The sequence below is a fragment of the Scophthalmus maximus genome, chromosome 5, assembly GCF_022379125.1.
Source record: "Scophthalmus maximus strain ysfricsl-2021 chromosome 5, ASM2237912v1, whole genome shotgun sequence".
In the NCBI taxonomy this organism is placed as follows: domain Eukaryota; kingdom Metazoa; phylum Chordata; class Actinopteri; order Pleuronectiformes; family Scophthalmidae; genus Scophthalmus; species Scophthalmus maximus.
The window spans coordinates 14,305,001-14,326,910 of record NC_061519.1 but is presented as its reverse complement, the minus strand read 5'-3'; the positions used below and the strand labels follow the sequence as shown (position 1 = coordinate 14,326,910).

At 43.0% G+C, this 21,910-nt stretch overlaps 2 protein-coding genes across 2 annotated transcripts in view; both read right to left on the bottom strand.

Moving 5' to 3' along the window:
• Positions 1-1,128: 1,128 nt before the first annotated feature.
• Positions 1,129-16,169, bottom strand: LOC118310939 (segment polarity protein dishevelled homolog DVL-3-like). The gene is made up of 15 exons (XM_035634336.2): positions 15,544-16,169; positions 13,334-13,403; positions 10,775-10,890; positions 10,147-10,259; positions 9,425-9,560; positions 8,283-8,373; positions 8,074-8,143; positions 7,718-7,857; positions 7,025-7,101; positions 6,773-6,840; positions 6,511-6,660; positions 4,996-5,127; positions 4,265-4,432; positions 3,851-4,054; positions 1,129-2,482 (listed from the first exon to the last, which is right to left on the bottom strand). The coding sequence occupies exons 1-15, from the start codon at positions 15,702-15,704 to the stop codon at positions 2,124-2,126; spliced, it is 2,055 nt and encodes a 684-aa protein (XP_035490229.1). The 5' UTR covers positions 15,705-16,169; the 3' UTR covers positions 1,129-2,123.
• Positions 16,170-17,998: 1,829 nt separating this feature from the next.
• Positions 17,999-21,910, bottom strand: part of copb2 (COPI coat complex subunit beta 2) — a 6,835-nt gene continuing 2,923 nt past the window's right edge. Inside the window, exons 9-22 of the mRNA XM_035634437.2 lie at positions 21,893-21,910; positions 21,683-21,793; positions 21,497-21,585; positions 21,304-21,410; positions 20,944-21,087; positions 20,678-20,808; positions 20,331-20,538; positions 20,040-20,150; positions 19,681-19,895; positions 19,434-19,572; positions 19,128-19,265; positions 18,939-19,010; positions 18,665-18,853; positions 17,999-18,453 (exon numbers count right to left, since the gene is read on the bottom strand). The exon at positions 21,893-21,910 is cut by the window's right edge and continues 182 nt beyond it. Coding sequence (XP_035490330.1) covers positions 18,358-18,453; positions 18,665-18,853; positions 18,939-19,010; positions 19,128-19,265; positions 19,434-19,572; positions 19,681-19,895; positions 20,040-20,150; positions 20,331-20,538; positions 20,678-20,808; positions 20,944-21,087; positions 21,304-21,410; positions 21,497-21,585; positions 21,683-21,793; positions 21,893-21,910 — 1,768 coding nt within the window. The 3' untranslated portion in view covers positions 17,999-18,357. The remainder of the gene's footprint in view (positions 18,454-18,664; positions 18,854-18,938; positions 19,011-19,127; positions 19,266-19,433; positions 19,573-19,680; positions 19,896-20,039; positions 20,151-20,330; positions 20,539-20,677; positions 20,809-20,943; positions 21,088-21,303; positions 21,411-21,496; positions 21,586-21,682; positions 21,794-21,892) is intronic.

The following is a 21,910-nucleotide window of genomic DNA, read 5'->3' as shown; positions in this document are numbered from 1 at the left end:
TTGAGGCTAACAAATTACTGTAATGTTATATGGTGCAATACTTTTCCTAGTCATCTTATGAAACTGCAGTCTTTACATAACAAAAAGTAATACGTGTCATATCATGGTCCAATTTAAATGCTCCCATTGACCTCCCTTCCACAGCTAGTCTTCTGAAACTCACAGAATTAAATATCTACCACAATGCTTGTATAATGTATATAAAATAAATTACAGACTGACCTTTTACCAATATATATTCTCCATTGTATATATATATATATATATAAGACTAGACAAACACATCTTATAAAAGGTAAAAAACGTACACTTATATGTACGAGCCTAAGTGTGGTTTGCTGAGGTCCACAGGTATGGAATGTGACTGATAACTCTATAAAAATGTTATTAAATGTGTTTTCAAAGCACTTGTTACTCTATTCTGCAATCCACTTGAAATTGTTTTACATCCATTTGCCACATCTTTTAAATAATTGCATCTTACCTATCATGCATTTTTAGACTTATCAAATAAATATATATTGAACCATCTAGTAGCTTCTAAAGCTTTTTTTTGTTTGTTGGTATTATCGGTTTAAGTGTCTCATCTGTTAGGGTCTTTTGTAGGTTTTAAATGTTGCTGTACATGAATGCATTTTCATTTTAAATACTGTCTGTTTAGTATTTGGGCCCCCTTTCTAAAGCTCTAGATAGCTTATCAGGGTGTCCCATTTCACATATCTTCAATATGTCATATGTGATTACTTGTTTTTTTTAAACCGTTTTTGTGAATAAAGTGAACTGAACTTCAGAGTTTTTTTAAATCCAAGTTCAATCACCTCCCTTCATCCCCGCCCCCCTCACCTAAACACGCAACTTTCTGCATGAGGTCACTTAGTTCTGAGGGAAATGTATACAGGCTGATCTCTTGCACATTCACGGCCCACACACACACATCTGTGCACCAGATTGCCTAACCTTAACATTCCTGCTCCTGGACAGACTGGAATCCACTGCTTTTAAATGCAAATATGACCTCAGGTACCGTGCAGAGAGAGGGAGAAAAAAAGAGACTAGGTTCCAAAGTTCTGCCTTGCGCATGCACGCATTCAACACACTCAAACCAAATAAAAACATGATGCAGCAAAGTTAAGTCATAAAACTATATTTATAAATAAAAAGACATTTTTTTCCTTGCAAGAGTAGAGTGAAAGACATGGTAAGAATTTTTTTTTCTCCACTATACATTATCACAAGACAGAGTCTGAAAATGCTCTGGTTAACAGATGAAAATGCAGCTGTGTAGTGTAAAAATGACTCTTGAAGCTCGATGCTCATGTTAAGCATTAGAAAATGAAACTAGTTGTGACCAACTACGTATATAATCATAAAACAAATGCATTCATACAGTAAGAAGGACTGCTTCTCTTGCACTACATACAGATCTTTCCATTTCTTTCTCTCTTTAAGTCAGGCAAACATTTAAAACGTCTGAATAAGTTCAACAGTTAGTGTTCATTTCTGCTTTCTCTCAGTTTTCTTTTCTTGTAAGAGGAAGTGGAAATTGAAAGAACGGAAGGAGGAAAGAGGCTTCTTTTTCTCTCTTGGTTTTGACGTGGACATGGGTGGGGGAGGACAGAGAATGTAAGATAAGGAAGGCGGAGAGGAGGGAAGGGTGAAGAGAAGAACAAATGAAAAACATCCATGTAGAAAAAAAGGGCTGAGTCATCCTCCCCCTGCTGTCCAGTTCCACTGCCTCTTGCTATCTCTCTCGCTCGGTCTCTCGCTCGGTCTCTCGCTCGCTCGCTCTCTCTCTCTCTCTCTCTCTCTTGCTTTTTGTCCTCACACAAACTCTTCCCCACCAAGGAGCGTAAAATGAGAAAGGCGCTTTGGTTCCATCTTGACTGAGGGGGCTTCTTCACTGAAGAAAGTATGGCCACAACTACTAGGAAAAAAGCAAAAGAGAGGGGGAGCACTTTCTCTCAGCAAACACAGCAGGATTGGTTCCATTCAGGAAAGTGGAATCACGGCCTTGGGTTGTAGCTTCTGCAGTCTTCCTTCCCTCCTGTCCTGTCACGCTGTCCTTCCCCGCCTTATGACATGAGAAAGCCTAATCTGCGACTGTGATCGGCCTACAACCTCCATCACATCACATCAACAAAGAACTCTCCGGCGTTGCCCACGGCCAAGCGCAGAGACTGGCGTGACGCGGTGAGCTCAGGGGGCACGGAGGAAAGCTCTCTGCCTGGTGGGGCGCCGGGTGCAGCGGTGGACAGATGTGGGGGCTGGGGGGGCAGGCCAGGGGGGCCATACACAAGGCCAGGCCCATAGGCTATTGAGTGGGAGTTGGCACTGCGGTGGCTGACAGAGCTACGGACGCTGCGCTCACTAGGGGGAGCGACTGAGCGCTCGCTTGGAGCTCGGTGGCTCCTGATCTCAGGTTCGCTGCCACTGCCCCCGGACTTCCGACCCTCGTTTTTGCTGCAGTTAGAGCCACTGCTTCCTGTGAACAGAGCAGAGGAGGCAATAGTCATGCAAGTGTGACATGCACACGCGTTACTTTTTTCTTTTTTTTTTACAATTAAATCTGCATGACCTACATGAGTTACTCTCTCCCATCCAGGTGCCAGTAAAGTGACGCATACAGTGCTGACCCACTTTGTGGGAGACTCTCTCTGGAGAGTTTAATGACCAAGTCAGACACAGTCACAGAGAATTCACTGCCTTCCACCGGGCAAACATCTCCGCCGTTCACAGAGGCAATATTATTTATTTTTTTAACACAAATATCCTGCTTGCTTTTACAGCAAGTACTTCAGAATGATGAATTAAAAACTATAACAGTGTTTATATGAATACAAATGACAACACATCCTCAGACAGATGAACTGTTTGCATCAGTTTAGTCTCTTTAGGTCCATTAGAGAGATAAGATGTGTGGGGGCTGTTAATCTCGCTTAGCACTAACATTGCAAGCAAGGGAAAAATCTAAAGTAATCAAACAAACCTTACGACTTCCTAACTGTGTAATGTTCATGTTGTATCTTGTTTGCTACATTATTCACCAGTACATTCAACCATAAAATCAGGACAGGCCATATGAGATGTTTGCAGTCAGTGGGTCCAGCTGCTGTCGGTCAGTAAACATCTCGATTGCGTAAGCAGACTGCTGCTAAAACCGCAATGTCTGGTTTTCTATTACTGCACACGTTCAATACACAAAATACAACATGAAAAAAGGGCAGCTTTGGAGCTGCTGGAAGTAATATTTTTCACTTTTGGACTGAGCCAGGCTGTGTCCTTAAAGTCTTTGAAGTAATCTAATTCACACGTGTACTGGACCTATGACGGTTTCCAGACATGAAAATGGACCTAATTTTCTGAGTTTGCCGTTCACACGATAAAGTTGGTTGGTTTACAGCAGCAGGAACAATAACGAAACATTCAAGCGAGGGGCATTGCCGGGGTAGGCCGTCCACTCACCCGCCTTAAATCCAACGGAGATTTTCCTGCAGTATTCTCACATAGTGTCATTCGGACATTTTCCGGAAATATTACTAGGGCGCTGTCAGGAAAGGTTTTAGAAAATGTCTGGACTTCTGTGCATGTGCACAGTGTGTGGAGATGACATCAATATGTGAAGTATATATATTATTTTGATACTTTTTTCACCATGTCCTCTTTGAAGACACAAATAACAGCACACAGGATGTACAATACTGCAGATCAGCATATCGCTTTTACAATATTGAACATGGTATTAAAATTGTTTCCACCTGACACATTGCTTCCTCTACACTAGTGAGTGTTCCTTAATATAAATATTCTGTACTTATGATGATCACAACATCGTTGTTCAGACTGAACTCACCACTGTGCTGGCTTCCTGCACTGCCAGCGCCTGGTCCGCCATGGAAGGGCTGCGGCAGTTCGTAAGGATGAGGGATAGGGAACTGGTAGGGCAGGGGCATGGGCCAGGGAGCTGCCCCGGGGTGGGGAAGAGGGGGCAGAGTGTCCTGATCTGAGGCACCGCCACTGGAACCATCATGATCATGGAGAGACAGGTGGGTCATGTCTGAGGAAGAAAGAGAAACGGATTTAGAATTCCCCTTCTTGAAAGTGTTTGTCTTCCTTTACAACAACTTTTACAACAGTCCACAGTATAGATGTGGCAGGAAATAAATCAAATGTATACAGCCTCATCAATCTTTAGAGACAGTTGCTTTTCCCTGTTCACACTCCCAGAGGATCTCGGGACTGAACGAAGGTTCCAAGGAGTACTTACTGCCACAGAGGTCTCCGAAGACATAGTAGCACTGCTCAGAGAAGGTGATCTTGTTCACAGTGTGTCGGATGTAGCCGGCCTTCAGCAGGTTGCTGGCATATTTGCGGGCTTCGCGGCGATCCGAGAAGCCTTCCACGTGATGGAAGAGCCAGTCCACCACATCAGAACCTGACGACGCGGAGAAACACATTTTAGAGGCTGAAAAGTTCTTTTACTATGATATTCCATATGCTCCTCGACTGTTTTCTTATATAGCATAAGATCTAATCATCTATGTCTGTGGAAATTCTCATTCGTCCAGGTCATAGTTATCCAGGTGGGTGTTGAAGTCCAGTTGCTCCTGATTCAACACCCCAACAATGTGGATATCTAATCATCTATATTCAAATTTAACATTTATTTGTCTGGCAGCTGATTTTAATGCTCAAGAGTACTGAAATAAAAATGCTTTAATGCATAACTGTGAACAATTAAATTGGGAGGCCTGGTGACATTTAAAAAGGCAAACTCATGTGTGGATTATTAGGACAACTGTTGCAATGAAAACTGGTAATGGTGATAAGGCAAAGAATGATTTTTAAACTGAAAAATGAGGCTATATCTCCTCACTTGAGACCCATCAGGGAAGCCGGTCTACAAACTGATTGGATAAAATAAAAAAAGACCAGTATGCATACTGATGAAGGAAATAACAGAATGCTAGTCCATGCCCTCTGCTTTGACAGACATACCAATAAAGGCGTTAGCGATGGTGATCTTGAGCCACATCCTGTCCCGCACCTCCAGACCTGACTCTGGGCAGGCCATGGCCTTAGCAACCGTTGCCATGTCACTGTGGATGGAGAGGTGGAAGTCGTCGAATCCTGGGAAAGATCATAGGACTCGTGAAAATAAACACTGGGGCTGGACCACATCCTCCTGACAGAACTAAATATTCAGGTCCTGTTGGTCTTAAATCAAAGATATTAATCACTGAACCCGTTATGAGGACAAGGATATTAATCTCCTACATTTATAAAAACGGTTGAGGTGTCTTTTCCCCCAAAACGTTAAAATAAAACAGCTGAGTACTGTTTTGGAATTTGCCACAAATAATATTTGGTTTCCTGTTGTCTTTGCCTCCGGTTCTGTCTTGACCCGAATCAACCTAGATGAGATCTGGACAAAAACAAAACCCCCAACAAAAGCATAATATTTTTTAACATAATTAATTAAATGTCCTCCTAAGAACACATATCATACATATCATCTAACTGAAGTTTATTGAATTCACAGATGGTGCTGTATTTACTTTTTGATGACCCAACTTCCCCTCATCCGCCTTATCTACCTCAACTTGAACCACTTTTTTTCATTAAGAATTCCTTGTGACCATATTAAAAATCATCTGTTGGGAGTGTTGTACATGTGACAGTATGTGGGATATAATTTTTTCAGCTTTCAATAATACATTAAAAGTATAGCCTCTATCACTCCAGATTAACAAGACTCTGTTTCATGTACCTGAATACCTTTTTCAGACTCTTTAAAAAAAAAAAAAAATCCTTTTAGCTTCTGCTTGGTTGAAAAATATCCTGGACAATTATCCAAAGCACCAAATGCAACATTACATTGGAAAAATATGGGGCCAGAAATGGGGCCACAAAACTTCTCTTTTTATTTTCTCTACACATTGGAATGATTCCAATTTCTACAAGATTTAAGTATGTGATTAACTGAAATTCATGTTCAGCCTGAAAGGGAAAAACCCCAGAACTTGGTAAAGAAATTGTGTCGAGAGTGAACATTTTTTCTCCAGAAAAAAAACAACATAACTGCCCTTCCAAAGATTACAGGGAGGAAGAAGGTTGTGAGTTATGGGAATAGTTTTGACAAGAGTTACTGAGCAGATGGAAGCTGTGGGGCCGAGCACAGTAAAAAAAAAAAGCTGGAACAGAGAGAAGTCGCAGGAATGCAGTGAAGGGCAGGGCCACACTCAACACAGATTTACTAACACGCCAGAGGAAGAGTGATGTTATTGCATTTTTGGAGGTTGGAGGTTTCAAAATGGCATTTAAACAATTCTGAAGGACTCATCCTCACAGTGTGAATGGCTGAATTCATTTCCTTAGTGATTCTCAGGGAAATGTTATTGGTTATCAAAAAGCCAAGAGTAGATACCGTTTGACAAAATGAAAGTGAATGGAAAACCGTTTTGATAAAAGGGCCCTGATAACAATGCAGCATCGGGAGGTAATGTGACTCACGTTCAGTCTCAGGGATAGAGCTGCTGATGGAGGAGCTGGTAGAGGTGACGGTGCTCATTGAAGGGCTCATGCCATACGGGGGGTACACCCCGGTCATGGCTGCCGTGTGGGACACCCACGCGGCTGGGTCGATGGGCCGGATTGGCTCACCTGTTGAAATTAAAGGTGGGCGAAAGCAAATGGGAGGTGAGCGATCTCATCCGAGACAGAGTAACACACACCGGAATCAGAAGACTGAAGAAGAAGAAGAAGAAACACTCACTCCTTGGCAGAGCAAAGCAACCCCGAGGATTCGGGTCCCAGCACTTGGCCACAGTGAGAGTAATGGGGCTGGTAATAAACACACAGACAAAGTTTACAACCACACTGATCTAAAAAACACAGAAGAGTCTAAGCTTCACCTTTACTACAATTACTTTATGTCCTTATGTTGCATCTGTTGTTTAGGGAATAATAGTCTTATTTTTTAATGAAAATGCTTGTTTGTTGTAATTCCAGTCGGAGCACTGCTCACCCTGGCTTGTGTACGATGTCCCTCAGCACTCGGACTGCATCGTCATTGCTCATGTTCTCAAAGTTGATGTCATTCACCTACAAGAAGAAGATGAAAATATATCACAATCTCTCAGGCTGCACACATTAGCTTGACAAAAATACGAGTACAGTCAGATTTTTTCAAATTGTGACGAATAAAGGACAGACCCGACGCTCAATCGTTTCCTGCATGAAGAGGTACAACATTTTCACAGCCTCTGAGCCAGTCTATTAAATCCAGCTGCACAAAGCTATTAGCGGGACTGGCATTGTTTCAACACAGGGTTCCATATTAGAACGATGATGGAAAAGGAACATAAGACACACATAATAAACTAAGTGTCCAATGAATTTAACAGAGCCTTGCCTTGCAATGCAACACTTTAACAGTTTATTTAAAATGTGATTGAGATAACATGGTAAGCATGAAAATGTAAATAAGCATGGAATAGCAGAAAGGATTAGGAGAAAAGGGTTTTTCTTTGTAATCTTAAATAACATGTTGTGTAATTACATACTGCTAAAGGCATTTGAGACATTGATTAAGAAAAACTTTAATATCGCTCTCACATTACCAAGTTCTTCCACTTCACTGCAGGTGCTGGCGCGCGCACACACACACACAGCGAACGCACGCACGCACGCACACATGCACGCACACACACGCACGCACCTGCAAAAGCATGTCCCCGGGCTCTATGCGTCCATCTGCAGCCACAGCTCCTCCCTTCATGATCGAGCCGATGTAGATTCCTCCGTCTCCCCTCTCGTTACTCTGACCCACAATACTGATGCCCAAGAAGTTGTACTTCTCTGTGAGGTGGAGAGGAACAAGCAAAGCAGCAGTGACATAACTATTGACAGAGAAGGTGATCATGACCTGAATTAATGTGGACCTAATTTTTTTTTTACATTTCGTCTCAGTGTGTGACTACACACGGAAGCTTTACTAAGGAAAGAAGGCAGACTAAATTTTCCAACAAATCTAATTGTACACTGCGTGTATTTTCACAAAGCGCAGTCACTTACCCATGTTCAGAGTGACAGTGATAATATTGAGAGACATGGTGGAGTCTGTGATGCTGCTGAACGATGAGGACTGCAGGGAAGAACGAATAGGGAGGACAGAAAAGAAATATGAGAGGAATCAAAAGTCACTTCCTGGAACAGAATTTTGTTAAAAGAAAGTCACAATCTGATTTGCAGTCCTGTACTTCAGAGTACGTGCGTGGTCTCACCCTGTCTATATTGGAGGCCTTAGGTTTCCGTCGGCGACGGCGGTGTCGTCGCATTAGACGAGAGGAGCTCTGTTCAGTGGAGCTGCTAAATCTGAACATAAGAAGAGAAATGTTTTTGTTTTTTACATTTTGAAAGTACTAAACACACATGGAGATGCTGTAATACACGATCCAATGACCAAATTGTTGGTATTGTCATTATTTAAAAGGTGCTATTGGTAAGTTTTGTCTCTCGCCAAAAGTGGTGGAGATTGTCTCTTGCCAAGAGATTCAGCCATTGCTGCGTTTCACAAGACAAGACCTCATAGTGAACCCCTTAGTCGAACTACGCCTTCAGCTACAGTGACTCGTTATTGGAAAATCACCAGACAGGCCTGTGAGGCTGGGGCTAGTTGGTTAGCGTGCAAACTTCAGATGAAGCAAAGAAGAGACAGAAATAGAAGCAAAACAAGAGTTAATATTGGCATGACTCTCCAATGCTGGAAAATACTAAATTAAGTTTAATAAAGTAAAGGAATTACGTTTCATATTGAGCTAATGTTTCTGCTAGATTAGTATACAGCTAAGTACCAATACTAAAACTTAAATATGGCCCCTTTAAATAGGTGATGCTACCATATAATTTTAGGACATAATTTAAAAAAAAATACCTGAACGTAATCAAATCTCCATAGAACTTGTAAACGTAAACCTCACTGTTCCACACTTCATAAGGAGACTTTTCCACAGTTTCCATTATAAAAGTTATGATAGCCAGGAGTCAGGATCAGCTTTAACTGTTTGGAGGACAGAATCTAGCTCTCTTTGTTCAGAAGTCATGTCCTGACTGACAAAGCATCAGTATCCAGAAATTCGGTTCCGCAGCGGATAGAGACTCATATACTGACAGAACTTTGATTCAGAACTGTGAGAGCTGCAACAACAGGAAAAGTCATCCTGGGAGATGCCAAAAGGCCGAGAGCACCCGACGTTCTAACGTGGGCTGCAGATATTTCTACGAGTCCTGGAGGAGAACTCAGGGGTGACCACAAAACCACCAGACAATTAGTCGGTGCTAATCTCTGCCAATCCCATCATCTATAAATGCAGACGCATTCCCTCAGGCCAAATGCCTTTCTCAGTGAACCAGCCAAGGGTCTGACCTGCTGGTTGCGTCGTCATCCTCTGAATCAAAGCAGGAAGTGGACTCCAACTCGCTGCTCATGAAGGACGAGCAGCTGTCATACTCGGCGCCGCCGCGTCCCATCGCCCGTGATGATAAGCCATTCTGCCTCCCACCTGCAGCGGGACAGCATCGTGATTATGTCAAAATGAAGCAAAAAGACAAAAATTCTGACAAAACAATGTGAAAACTGTTTCCACAAATCAGACAACATCAGGAAGGAGACACATTTGGGTCAGTCTGTTTGTGACGAGTTGGACTTAAAAAATATCAGTTCATTATTGATTAGAATCTAATTAACTAATTTTTTAAAAGTCAAGCTAGAATCTTCACACTATTGCACAAATTTCAACACCAACCCCACAAATGTTTAAATGACTTGGCTTTTCTCCAGCATCATACTACAGTTTAAGTAAACAAATGTTGCTCCTAACTTTTCCTGCAAGCTCCCTAGTAAAATTTCCAGAAAATGTCCACGTAAGCCAATGTGAATATATCTGGAAAATCTCTGGAAATTTCTCAGCGAGACAAACAAAAACATTGCTTTCCACAGCGGAATTATCCTTGTGTGCTGCCTCCTGCATGCTTTAGCCAGACGCCACAGAATGTTCCAGAAAATGTTCCTGCTGTAATGTGAACACGTCTGACTCGGACAATCTCCTGCTGCGTCTGTCATAAGTGAATTTGGGCAGTTTTTCTGACCGTGGTCGTTGGTTTGTTTCCGTCTTGGCCTCTCCCTCTCTCTCCTTTGCGACACCATGGAGCCGGTCTCCGTGTCATTGTCCAAACTGTCCCGACCGCTCGCCGCTTTCCCACTTCAGACAGACAGGGAGCACAGGAGCGAGAGTGGGCGAAAAAGAAAAAAGAGAGATAGTATTACACTTGATCTGTATCAGTGGAACAGTTAGGTTAAACTTGTGTAGAACGTAGAAACCTCTTGCTCAGAGGATTCCCTCTGTAGTCGTTGTGTTGGTTGACGTATTTCAGTCTGGTGAGCATTTCTGTTCTATTACTGTCATGTGTCTTTTACACACTTTACATGACGATAAATGTAAACCTGGCCTGGTTGCACTATATACCTTTTAACAAATACATTAAAGAACGCCTGTGCTCAACATAACTAATTAAAAGGTATGATTTATTTCAGGGACGGTGATAACTTAAAAAAGTTTTTTGTGTTATTGAAGTTATTAGGAAACACAGAAGGATTCATTCAAGACACATACAGAGCCAAACAAAGCACGCGTGGCATCTCTCGTTTTCACACGCCCAGTCAAACATTACGCAAACACTAAACAAGCCCCACAGGCCTCCTCCTGAATATACTGACTGATAGGACGGTGGTCTCGAGTCTCCAATGCCCCCGGTCCTCTCCAAAGGGGGCGTTGGCTCGGAACTATCTGCAACTGAGCCTGCATCTGTGTGGGCCCCGTCTCCAGAGACCAGCTGTCAACAGAGAGAACAGAGTCGGGTCAGTCAGTAGCATGACACAAAGACACGGAGGAACGATTACAAAGAGAGACACAGAACAAGTGGGCAGCAGGCACACGTCAGGGTACTACTATGTTTACACTACACCAAAATAAAGGATGGATGGTACATCTTGCTGTACTATCACGTCCTACAAGCTCATTTACAAATGGTAAGTAAATGAAGGCTACAGAATAATACAGCTAATAGCTACAAAAAAAAGCCCCCAAAAAGTGCTCTTACGTAGCGACCGCAATGTCTCCACAAATATTAAAATGAATTTGTCTTCTCCTAATTTCCTGCAGAAAGAGCAAAGCTGTCCAGAGGTAGCTATGGATTAAAAAGAAGGAGAGAAAGGAAACACCCATGTCAGGACTTGTGGTTTGTCTACCTGGCAGTGTGTTGCCTGAGTTGCCACAGTAGGGGGAAAAGTGGGCTCCAATGGGCCATGACTGAGCTTTCAGAGGAAATTATATCACGGCAAATTTTTGTATTAGTATTTTCTGCTGTTTACATTTCCATCTCTTTTTAACACATTTTGGAGAGAATTGGTTCTACTTGGTCAAGATCTTTTCTTCTTTTTTTGCTGTTGATCTGAAGTTCTGTAGCATCTTGGATGTTGTCCATGTTAGAAATGAAGCATTTACTTAACTAAAAACTAACATGGGATCAGAATGAAACGTTTATCCACGCTCTCAATCTCCACTTTTCCAATTTCCACTATCAAAAACATCCAATTTAGGAGTAGCTGGTGTCATAGCTGGGCAACAATTCAATACGTATATACTGTAGTATAATAGAAATACAGCAGGCTGTACTGGAGTCCAGAGCGAAGAATCTGGTTCACTTTAATTTCTCACGCAGAAGGTTCATTTTCACATCGTGTTTCCAGAATCGCATTTCATTTTATCACCACCACATCCATCAAGTTATTCAAACATTGCATATTATCTCCCGGTGTTCAGCTGTACCATTCCTTAGGGCTAACTAAATAACATGCATTTTGAGAAGCCACAGCCTTTAAATGGTTGCCATTTTTGCATCTTAGCTGACTTTGACTAATTATAATTTTGCAAGGAAAAAAATATATTTCCAGTTGGTTTAATAGGAGTTACATTAGCAAGGATATCAAATCGAATCACCTTTTTGGACATAGCAATACAAGCAATTGTTTGTACTATAGACAGTTATTAACGAAAGTGCTTATTCTAATCATGAGCCTGAGTACTCATGCATATATATATATATATATAGAGTATGTGTACTATCACACTTGCCCTCTAAGGGGAGACTACTTCAGTTTGCAGAAGAGCAGGTGTAAATGTGTACAGCAGAATAAAGTTGAGATGCATCAAGAGAAGGTGTAAGAAAATAATTCAATAGAGAAAATATGTTTGTTAGCCGACAATAAATGCACAACAAAGGCAGTCAGGGTGCAGGCCTATTGTGATGATGTGGTGTGATGATACCGAGCCAGGCCCTTGGACCCTAGAGAGCAATCAGTCAAGCCATTGAAACAACAGATGAACTGTGGAGACAAACAAACGGACACACGGCAATAGACATAACAGTTCAGTGTACGTGGAACATTTCAACAACCCCCAAGAGATGAGGAACATATTCACGCACACAAAGAGAGGAGCTGGCTTTGAACCACAGCGAACCAAACGTCCACCCACACACAGTCTGATGAAAATGGAAAAAGAGAGGGACACATTGGAACTATTACACTGGATCCTGTTGATGACTCTCAAATAAAAGCTATTATAACCACACTGTATGAAATTAACCAAATGCATCAGCCTTTCACAATCTCAAGGCACACAACACTGTTCCTCTCAACTTTGTTCTGCCTTGCCTTTAAGATTCAATCTTCTCGTTAGATTGAATTGCATTGAAGCTCTTTGTTATGGGGTATTTTCCTCCTGTCCTGTGATTTCACTTGCGCTTAATCCAATTTCAGTGTCAAGAAAAAGAGGAAGAGAGACTGTGCACCGGCACCAGATGTCTCTTATTTTGAGGAGACTGGAGCACTACTGCTCAGAGACTCTAAATCAAACACTACATGCAGGTACATGTATGTACAGTATGTGGTGCGTGTGGTGACTAGAATATAAATGAGTTAAAAACTCACAAAAACTCTATCTTAAAAAGTCCTTAAAATCACAGAAGCACAAAACCAGCACAGTGTTTGCATGTGTGCGTTACTCCTAGGATCATTATGTGATAATGATATTATCAGGCAGATGCACGGAGCCTCTCCCGAGAGATGAAGTATGGTTGTAGTCACTGGCCGACAGATGGGAGTCACTGTTCCACATGCATGCACAGTTGTCACACATACATAGTGAACACACAACAACAAACAAACAAATAAACAAACCAGAAAAAATTACTCCAGGATGTATGTTGAACCTACCCATGACACCACACGTCCATTAAAACAGGGCAGCTTAGCGTTGTCGTCGGATATTTCCTCCTTTACCACCCTGTAAAGAGAACAAAGCTTTGTTTCAGTAAAGCTTTTACCCACACAAAAGCTCTCAGGGCAATAAAACATGTGGCTGCATTTAGAGGCAATGGAGAGGGGCAATACCTCCATCAGCCAGGACAGACACTGACAACTGGGGCAGCCTATGCTGATTTAATAGTGCACTCACTACACTATTATTACACTGCCAGAAAACACAAGATATACTGCTTTAACAAAGTGCCTATGGAGAATGTCAAGCCCTGATTATTGTGTAGTGAAAGTAAGCAAACTATTCAAATTCATTCCCTAAAGCTCAATGCAGAGATAAAACTGTTCCTCTGTGGTAACTAAGGTGACGAAGCAACATATTTATGGAGCCTAAGAAAGGTTCAGAGAAAACAATGGTACATGCTGCTCTGTACTACAAACTGAGTTCATGTGGATTAGGAACCTGTGAAATTTGACTTTCTTATCGTGTATGATCTGTCAGTTCATATTTCAGGGTTTTACAAAGAAAACACCCATTTGGCACAGTTCTAACAGAAATCCCAGAACATCTCGGGGGAACCAAACATCACTGTGCCTCAGAGGCGACTAGCACGGACGTAGCCGACAACTTGTTCAGGCGTTTTATATAAGCAACCCTAATTGTCTGTCAATGCATCAAAGTCAAATGAAAGATTTGGGTAGGAAATTAAGATCAGACGTGTGAGTAGAGATTTCCTGGGTAACCTTGGTTCCACCCATATATTTTTAGCCAATTCAGCCAAATGAATCTTCTGGTCGATCAGTCTACGAGGTGCTGCAAGATGTCAAATGGAACCTCACCAACGCCTTGTCACACAAGACTCACTTTTATCAATTCCCTCAGACTACTAGTCAAGACAGGATTGGTCCTGTGTCTTGGAAAAGAAGGACCAGTGAGGGTCAGTGGGAGTTTGTACGAGGGTCTAAACACGGGCTCCAGTCTCTGTTCCAGTCAGACGGGTTGTTCAATCTATACCAACACAGGTTGGAGTAAAGGTTTCAATAGCTGATTTACAGGATACCCAAGTCGCTCTTCACAAAATGCATATCTCAGGGTCCTTTTTAAAGAAAAAAAAGTCTTTCCCACTTGCAAATGTTCAGAAGTTGATGCCCCCCCCCCCCACACACACCCAGTTTTGGGTTTAGCCCAAAGACAACTTTGCAGACCTGACTGGGCTGCTTTAAAAATAGCACCTTTGCCCGTGTCTTTGCTCTGTCTGGAGGGACATAAAACGTCTCCTTCTCCAGCCATGTTCTAACACAAAGGGACATGCTCATAAAGCTGCCACGGTGATGAACAGGGCATTCCTGTGTTCGACTGTGCATTCCTCGGGCCAACAGACAAGACAACAGACAACAGACAAGACAACAGACAAGACAGCAGACAAGACAACAGACAGCAGACAAGACAACAGACAAGACAACAGACAGCAAACAGCAGACAGCAGACAAGACAACAGACAAGACAGCAGACAACAGACAAGACAACAGACAGCAGGCAACAGACGGCAGACAAGACAACAGACAGCAGACAACAGACAACAGACAGCAGACAAGACAACAGACAGCAGACAAGACAACAGACAGCAGACAAGACAACAGACAAGACAACAGACAGCAGCAGCAGCAGCAGCAGCGGCCTGCTGGACTCGCCGACTCGGGCTGAGCGTCTCTCTGACGTTAGCCTGTTAGCAGAACCCTCCTGCACACTGGCCTGTTGTTGACAGTAGAAGCGTCAGTGACTGCTCACTGTCAGTCAGGTCAACTACCCCCTGTTCCCCGCGGTATCTCCAAGTGGTCTAAATGTCACCCGGGAATTTAGTTATTGTCCAGGAGAGTGACAAGCGCCAGACTCGGCCAGTGCGCAAGCTAGCCGCGCGGGCAATGTAAACAAACGGGCTCGGGACGCGGAGCAGCTAAAGGCTGCGGGCGCGTCGCTAGCAGCTAACAAAGGAACGGCGATGCACGTAGCAAGCTAGCGACCGGCGGCCGGGCAGCGTTCGACCCGGTGACAGGCTGGACGAGGCACCAGCTAACTTCACGTTCGTGTGTCCGCACTGACGCAAAGGGACACGCAGGCGCGCGGCGCCGTCCGCGCCGTTGAACACAAGGAACCATTGAGCAGTTACCCGAAGTCATCGTCCATGGATTTGAAGAAGAATTTGTGATTTGGCTTCTTCAGGACATTCTTGAAGTCCGCCAGAGTGACTTTGTCCGCCGGCACAGACAGCTTCACCAGATACGGCGTCTCCTGGTCGTCGAGGTGGTAGATAATTTTCGTCTCCCCCATCTCGGACTGCGGCTAAGGCGAGGCAGGCAGGGTGCATCAAGCCGAAGGCCTGGCAGGCTCCCCCCCGGGCCCCGGCTCCCCGTGGCGCTGGCGGCGGCTGTGCCGTGGTCCTCCCGGCTCTCCCCGGCTGACCGACTCGCTGAGTATCGCTGGTTCTCTCTTTTCTACGCCAGCTCGCCGGAGCCGCGGCTGCCCTTCTGTCCGAGAAAGCACCTCGCTCCCCCCGCGAGCGTCCAAGCACCGTCCGAAGGTTGAAACTGCGTCAGTTCCCGTCTGTATTGATCTGCCAGCAGGCCACCGGGAGCTTAGGACACGGACTGAAAAACGGTTTGAAAAGGCAGGAAAGATAAACAGTCCCTGGGGGGTCGGTTCTGTCCCCTCGCTAGCTGCCGAGCTCGGTACTTTGTTGCACACGAAACTGCGCACAATCATGCGAGTCTCTCTCAGAGGTGCGCCCCCTACTGGAGAGGAGGAGAGCGGCAGCTTCCCTGCTGCAGTGCACAGAGTTAACAGAGGCGGTCACACGGACAAGGGCACTCGGCCCCAGGGGGAACATCCTCATCGCAGACATGAGATCATATCAAGTTACAACTAGGATTGATTTCATGTTAATATCTTTTAAAGCTCAGTGTGGGCTGGCCCCTATATTACTGAGCTACTAACTCTCAAGTGCAGCACACTGTTAGATAGATAGATAGATTGACTGATAGATAGATAGATTGTTACTTTATTTATCCCAAGCTGGGAAATTCCGGTGTAACGGCAGCATGTTTCACACAGCACACTTTAAAAATATATACAATACCTACACAAATGAATGTAAAATATACGAATTACAAAAAAATATAGAGAATAAGAATAATACATTTAAGGAATTCACATGAAATATTAACAGTGGAAATAGTTCAGTAGTACAATCAGTTGCCAGTAGTGTGCAGAGGAACATGGTAACATGAAGGTGCAAGTGTGCCGGGATTTATGTTTTAGTTTTAGTTTTAGTTTACTTCACCCCATTGGTTTGTGAACTGACGTTTTTGAAGCCTTGAGTTTATTTAAATTAGCCAGTGCCCTGTTTTTTTTTACCATATTTTGAGGAGTGTTGAGTCATCCACTGCGAGCCCACCTTTACTTGCAACCATGCATCTACTGGACGGTACTAGCTGTCATTCATGCGGTGACAACTAGAACCGTCCATCCATGCCCCGATGTAAACGGTGCGTGTTGTATGTTACTCTAAATGGGACCATAATTTATAAAAATAAACCTCATGTAGTACTGCAGAAGACTTGAAATGATCGATTGAGGTGACGTGACATCTAGAATCAAGTGACTTAGACTTTTATTGAAACAGACTTATTTTCGCAACTAGAGGAGTCACCCTCTGCTGGTCATTCGAGAGGATACAGGTTGCATGCAATTCTGCATAGGCTCCACTGACTGTGTCCATTTTTATATACAGTCTATGGTAACTCCGTATGCGACAAGCCAAAACCTTAAATCTTTTAACCAACTCTTACTAGTTCCACAGTCAAGGCTGGTAACCAAGGGTGACCAGGCTTTTGTCATTATGGCCTCGAGGCTCCAGAATTCCCTGTTGTTCTGTCTTGTTTTGTTCTGCTGTTTCAGTCCTATGTATGTTGTAAAGCACTTTGTAACCTCAAATAAAAACACAGGAATTGTAAAAATCAAGAAAAAAAACAAGACATAAATAATATTAATAATACGATTATTTAAATGATATAGCATGCTACTAAAATAACTTCCTTGTCAGAGAATTTGTCCTTCTTAAGATATGTTTAAGTGTTTGTTTTATTAGTCTGTGCTTCTGTAGAGTAAACAAAAGTCCACTGTCTGTTTCTAGGATAGTTAACCTAAAGAAACACCCTGCTTTGTGTCATGGTCAGTTGGTCTCTCAGTGAGACTGAGGGAATTGGGTCTGTGCCATGTGAGGACATTTGGTTTTAAATACATCATGTAAATGACAGACTTCAGATTTGGGAGCCATTGTACAGTGTTAACTAGTATTGCTCATCTCTCTTCTCCTTGTACCTTAACACTGTTTCATACCGAAAGCACAGATGCAAGACATTACATTAACAGTGGCTCTGTTGCACTTAAGTATGGCAAAAGGTGTAACATGTATCTGTAACCTGTCATATTCAGAAGCATGCAATTTATGCTTTGATTTAGAATGTTAATCAATGTTAAATCTGGAGATATAAAAAAAAACTCAATATGAAACTTTAGTATCACTCTGGTTTAACATCAAGTATGAAACACTTTAAAGTCAAATGTGAATATGTACAGAAACTGCAGTTTATTGGACTGAATGGAGTTTGATTTGCCATTACACAAAGCGAAGAGTAAATACAACACAACGCTCAGCAAAAATTTGGTGAAAGTTTCTCAAACAATCAATAGATGGTGTAAAAAATAGAGAGTCAGAAATAGACATTGTGAACCGTCTTTTCTTCTGGAGAGTAATACATTACAGATATTATCATCATCATTGTCGTCCTCTACTGAAATCCTGTCACTGCAGTATAATATTTTTTACATACAAATACAAAAAAACATGGGGGCAGAGGGGTTTGGTCTCTATTTTTTTTAAATAAGCTCTGAAGTGTGTTGGGTAGCACAGTGGTAGCAGGTCTCAATCATCTGAGAAGTCATCATCAAGGTTAACATCTGTGGTGTCGATGTCATCCAGATCCATGTTATCCAGGTCCACTTCCAGCTCATCCAGAGTCTATGTGACGACACACAAAGGACAATTATTACCTTCTTAAATTTGCCAATTATTTAATTTTTAAACAACTGCCAATTAAGTCAATTTAAATAGAAAAATAATAATCATGACATAAAAAAACAGAACAGAAAAAACTTCAGGTCACTGAAACAATTAAAATAAATACAAAGATAAAAATCAACAACACTATAATCAAAGAACAAAATCCTACTTTATCTTTGTGTGAAAATTCAGGGATTTCCTCCTCCTTATCGTCCACTGGTGTAGGAGCAGAAGGTTCAGGTTGTAAAGGTGTCACAGGTCCTGCTGGTGCTGCAGCAACAGGAGCTCCTGCCAATGAACACTCCTCCTCCTCTTCTTCTTCTTCTTCTTCCTCTTCCTCCTCCTCAGGAGCATGTGTCTGTAGGACAGAATCAGTCAGATATGATATGTGTGCAATGTAGGTGAGACACCACTGGCTGAAACTTTGGACACTGGAAACAAACCTTTCGAGGAATGAAGGTTCCTATGGGTTCATATCCTTGAGCCTCCTCAAGAATATTCCTGTCTTCATTGGGCTGAAAAACATTTGAATTTGTTAAAGTGTGGAGGGCAGGATTGAGAAACAGCTATAGAGCAATTGTTTGCATAAAACACAACAGCTCATTTGTCACTTTTAAAGTCATAAAACTCACAGTGATAAGAGGATAATCTGTAGCAGGCCTGGAGTTGCCCAAGCAGGTCTCTCTCAGATAATACTCGGCAGCAAAGGCTTCTTTCAATCCGGGGAACAGATTCTCGTACTCTGTAGGGTCTGCTAGGGATTCAGCCGCCTGCAGTGAACATACAGTACAATGTGTCACAGTCATGAACAATATGCAGATATGCAAATCTGTCCAGATTAAGGATGATTGTTTTTGTTTTTTTTAGCTTTTGGAAACCCACTCTCTGCTGTAGAATCGTTGTTTCTAGTAAACTTTAATCTCAACCTCAGAACTGACCTTCTGGTTGACCTTAGCCAGGTTCTCCCTCCACAATTTGACCACGCGGGACACCTGGCTAGGCAGGTAGGTGCGAGCCAGGAAGGCAGCCTCAGGGAGTCGGTTTGTCCTGATCAGAAGCTCCAAACACTGATCAAGTCTGTGGAGAGGAGACAACATGGAGAAAAAGTTAGTTAGTGGACTGATCTTTCCCCCAATTTTGTCCACCAGTGTCACCACCTTCAAGTCCCACACAGTCTATACTCACTTCCCCTGCAGGAAGTAGGTCATGAAGGCCACATTGTTCTTCCCGTCCCTCTCGGCCCCCTCAGCCAGCTTGCCCACCATAGTGGCGTTACCAGAGGCTGTGGCGAGGAGGAGCAGGCCTCCGTAATCCTGGGCGTGGTGCAGGCACTCCTGGGCCAGGCTGAAATCGCACTTGCTGATAGCCAGCTCTGCTAGCTGTTTCCATTTCTGCTCCGACTACAAGAGAACAGGCAGGATTTAGAAATGTACTTGAGGCAGAACTTCACCAATGATGACAAGGGCAACAGACAAACTTTGCGAGCCTTTGTGAATTGTGTGCCAATGTTTTTGGAAGCTGAAGAGATTCTCGTATGCTCTTACCTCTGCTTCCACAGCCAGCTGATTGGCGATCTTTAACTCTCCTAGCTGCAAGGCCAGCTCAAACCTGTGCTCTGGGTCTGTGGACACAGCCAGTGCCTGCTGCTTGAACCCCTGAAAAGAAAGAATATTATCATTTAATTCCATTTCATCAGTAAGAATATCATCCAATATCACTGATGCTGCCACTGCACTGCTCACTATGAAACGATCCAATCTTTTTTTTTTGCTTAATTAAAAAGATGGGCTGCAAATTAAATGAAAATAAAAAAGCAAGTGCTACTGTTTCCTAACCTGTTTCTCCAGGAAATGGGCCACTCTGGTCCGCTGCTCTTTAGGAATTGTGGGTAACACCTTGTCAGCCATCCCAAAATCCCTCCTCATTACAGCAGTCTGGTACTCCAGGACGGAGACGAGTAGAGAGTAACTGACAATGTTGAGCTCCTTGTCTCCAAGGTACAGACGGTCATCTTTGGGTATATAACCCAGTAAGTACATGGTTCTGCAGGGAGAAAAGCCGACAGGTGTTTAAGTTGCAGAATCCGACACAGCAAGTGAGACTTTGCCTTTGCAAGACAGCGGGGCTTTTTTCAGACTTAAACATGCTACTGTCAAGAGAAGCCATATCTCTATCTTCTCACCTGTCCAGATGAGCAATTGTGACGATCTCTCCTCCAACATAGTAGTTGAGTCTATTCACAGAGCTGGTGTAGATGAAGCAGTCCCCTACCCAAAGTCCCGTCTTCACAATCTCCTGGATCTCTCCCTGGACCTGGACCGAGACAACAGGGACACAAACCATGTAAACTATAGAAAGTAGCAACACTAAGCTATGCTAGGATTTGTATATTTGTTTTTCTATAAAATAGACACCTAACAAGGGACGTGCATACATCCACACACCCACCTCAAAGGCGTCTTCAATACCATCCTCTGTCACTCCTTCATTGTTCTCATGGGAGGCAGCTACTTTTTCTGCCATGTAACGCAGGATGAAGAAGGACTCCTCTGTAGCAATACAAACCAGCTCACCAGAGTCTGACCAGAAGATCTGGGAAAATGAAAGAAACACAAAGGAAGGTGAGTGAAGAAGAAGAGATCAGACGAAGCAGCTAGTCAGTAAACCCATAAAAATAACTCACATTTATTAAGTTAAAGGGCATTTCTTAAGTATTAAAAAAATAATATCCAGTTTACCAAACTTTGACATAAAAATTCAAAATGTGCAGAACAGAAGAGCTGGAGATAAAACGTAAGGCTGCCTTACATGTTTGGGCTGTATCTCAATGCGGCGGACCAGTTCTGTGTTCTCCCAGTCATAAAATGCGAGGCCATTCACTGACCTCACCCCGAGCAGGAAGCCTCCATAGATCCCTGCAGTAGACATAGGAACACATCCATTGAGGAAAACTGTCGCCTTCCCAAGCTCAAATCCCACCACACACCAGAGTTAATTATACCTTCAGCTCCAAAATCTGGTTTAAAGGATTTCTTTTCTTTGAAGTTTTTGAAGATTTTGACGACACTGGTGCTTTCTCTGATGGCATATCTGCAATTTTGAAAATGTGTAACAGTTAGCTCTCAACTCTCTGGTACAAAGGTAAAGAGCATTGAATCTCATCTACTCATCTCTCTTTCAAACTTACTCAGAGGAGTCGTGGGCCCAGACAAACTCCTGAGCGGAACCAAAGCTCTTGTTTCTCAAAGCCATGGCGGTGTAAATGATATACTCTCCATCTCCGCACACCACAACAAACCTGGTGCACACAAAAGTTTACAAGTGAGTGAAAGAGCTTGTCTGACAGAGATGACCAACATTGCGAAGTTTGTACTTGCTTGGTTCTAGGTATATTTACCTTCCGTTAGGGTTATGC

What these genes read in the sequence shown, in the direction of transcription:
- LOC118310939 (XM_035634336.2), bottom strand. Translation starts at nt 15,704, where the DNA reads ATGGGGGAGACGAAAATTATCTACCACCTCGACGACCAGGAGACGCCG. An exon ending in CATCGCTAACGCCTTTATTG is followed by an intron (nt 4,433 to 4,995) that starts GTATGTCTGTCA and finishes CCGCGTCGTCAG; the next exon opens with GTTCTGATGTGGTGGACTGG. An exon ending in TGCAGGAAGCCAGCACAGTG is followed by an intron (nt 2,483 to 3,850) that starts GTGAGTTCAGTC and finishes CTCTGTTCACAG; the next exon opens with GAAGCAGTGGCTCTAACTGC.